The sequence below is a fragment of the Orycteropus afer genome, unplaced genomic scaffold (assembly GCF_000298275.1).
Source record: "Orycteropus afer afer isolate SDZICR_OR568_19922 unplaced genomic scaffold, OryAfe1.0 scaffold00018, whole genome shotgun sequence".
Lineage (NCBI taxonomy): Eukaryota > Metazoa > Chordata > Mammalia > Tubulidentata > Orycteropodidae > Orycteropus > Orycteropus afer.
In genome coordinates, this window is record NW_006921605.1 from 2,033,278 (window position 1) to 2,035,637 (window position 2,360).

The 2,360-nt window shown below is 66.5% G+C and overlaps 1 protein-coding gene across 1 annotated transcript in view; it reads left to right on the forward strand.

Annotated features, from left to right (window-relative positions):
* Window positions 1–2,360, forward strand: part of AATK (apoptosis associated tyrosine kinase) — a 29,918-nt gene that overhangs the window by 22,733 nt on the left and 4,825 nt on the right. The window contains exons 12-15 of the mRNA XM_007959818.2: window positions 726–810; window positions 886–1,007; window positions 1,504–1,653; window positions 2,212–2,358. Coding sequence (XP_007958009.2) covers window positions 726–810; window positions 886–1,007; window positions 1,504–1,653; window positions 2,212–2,358 — 504 coding nt within the window. The remainder of the gene's footprint in view (window positions 1–725; window positions 811–885; window positions 1,008–1,503; window positions 1,654–2,211; window positions 2,359–2,360) is intronic.

Sequence of the window (2,360 nt, forward strand, 5' to 3'; positions counted from 1 at the left end):
CTCCGCCCCACCCCGCGCCGCCTGCGCCCCCCACCTCCACTACCGAGTCTGCCCCAGGCCGCCGGTGTCCCTCCTTCTGCCGCCACCAGCCCCGCCCCTGGCCACTGGCGACCCCCTTCCTGCCCGCAGAGGCAACCCCAGAGCCAGGACGTGCTCCTCCTCCCCGCCACCCCAGAGTCCTCTCCACGGCAGCGGTGCGGTGATGTCTGCCTACCCTTCTGTGCGCCTAAACATCCAGGGCCACCGGGCAGACAGAGTTCAGCCCCAGCCCCAGGAGGCACACTGAACGCTCCCCACCCGCTCTCTGTCCTGGGGGAGGGCGGCCCAGGGGGAGCAGAGCAGGGGCTAGGTCGCAGAACACACTCTCCAGGCACCAGGGCCTCAGTTTCCCCTTGATTCCTCTGAGGCGGAGGGCGACAGTGCAGGCACGCAGGCCCTGTGTCTCCGACGTGGGGCAGCCCTGCCGGTAGGGCCAACAAACTAGTAGCCCAGGAGAAGTAGGTTTCCACAGGGAGGTGAGGGTTAGGGGTCAGGAGGCGGGCCTTCCCCTGGGACCTTGGGCCCTCCTATCTCTGTCTTCATCCGTTGTCATGTTGGAGGCCCCATCCAAGCTGACCTTCCAGCGCCGGGACCTGGGAGCTGGGGTTGAGGGCAAGGCAGCGTTGGCCTCAGACACCCGGCCTGCCTCCTGGTGCCTTGTCCGCTGACCCACCCCTTCCCCCCAGCGACCTGGCCCTGAGAAACTGCCTGCTCTCAGCCGACCTGACAGTGAAGATCGGGGACTATGGCCTGTCCCACTGCAAGTACAGAGTGAGTGGAGGGCCACGCCGGGAGTGGGGCGTGGAGGCCCGGGCAGGCGGGAGAGCTGACCGTGGGCCCCCGCAGGAAGACTACTTCGTCACAGCTGACCAGCTGTGGGTGCCCTTACGCTGGATCGCGCCTGAGCTGGTGGACGAGGTACACAGCAACCTGCTGGTGGTGGACCAGACCAAGGCCAGCAATGTGTGGTGAGCTGCCGCGCAGTGAGGGCAGGCCGGGAGAGCCCTGAGGGCTGACACCCACAGCGGAAGGGTCCGGGCATGCCTTTGGTCCCCACAGCCACCGTGGGCACAAAAGCAGAGGGCTTGTGGGGGATGGGCCTCAACCCATATGTGGGAGGCTCTGGTGGGGTGCAGCTGCCTTTGGGGAAGTGAAGGGGTCAGGCCATGTGCTGGGGGCTGACCAAGGTGGGCTGGGGCAGCCCCAGTATGTGCCAGTGAGCGTGTGAATGAATGAATGAATGGATGAACGAACTTGTGTCTACACAGGGCAGCCAGTCTGCGTTTTATGTGCCTCAGCTCCAGGCACTAGGCCTGCCAGGTGGCCCATCCACTGGCCAGAAGGAGCTGTCAGTGTGCTCAGGCCTGGCATGTCAGTTCTCGGTGCACGAGTGCAGGGAGTTGCCCCCGGGCTCAGAGGCCTGTGACCCCAGGCAGCTGCCCTCTCATGCCTGCGCCCCCGCAGGGCCCTGGGCGTGACCATCTGGGAACTCTTTGAACTGGGCATGCAGCCCTTTCCACACCACTCGGACCGCCAGGTGCTGGCCTACGCCATCAGGGAGCAGCAGCTCAAGCTGCCCAAGCCCCAGCTGCAGCTGCCCCTGTCCGACCGCTGGTGAGGACCCTGCGGCCTGGGGTGGGTGTCAGCTGGGGCCGCCTGCCCTGCTGGGCTTGGAGAGGACCCCGGGCCCACGGTGGGTGTTGCCTGCCGCCTCCCTTTTCCACTGGGTCTGGCAGGTGTGGGGCCGCCCTGACCTGGGGAGGTGGAAACTCTCCAAGGCCTCACCCCGGGCAGTGACCTCACCCGGGCAGTGATCTATGGGGCCCACCTCTGATCTCCGCTGCCCACAAGGGGGCTGGCCTTTTAATTCCACGTGGGCGGGGGGAAACTGCCCCAGGGGAAGGTGCCCCAGCGCACTGCCTGTCCCTCAAACCAATGGTACTAATTTGGAGATTTGGGGGCTCACGTAATTCAGAGCGAGACCCTCTAAACTACTCTGCGGGGACTTTGCTGGTAAGCAAATGAAAACACAGCTGCCCTTGTCTGGGGGGCGGGGGGGCTCGGCAGCAGCGTGGAGCCGTGGCCTGGATGGACGGGGCCTCCCAGGGATGGGGGTCGGGCAGAGGGAGCCCGGAGGTCGGGCTGAGCGGACGGAGCCCCGCCTCCCCGCAGGTACGAGGTGATGCAGTTCTGTTGGCTGCAGCCGGAGCTGCGGCCCACGGCGGAGGAGGTGCACCTGCTGCTGGCCTACCTGTGCGCCAAGGGCGCCACCGAGGCCGAGGAGGAGTTTGACAAGCGCTGGCGCTCGCTGCGGCCTGGCG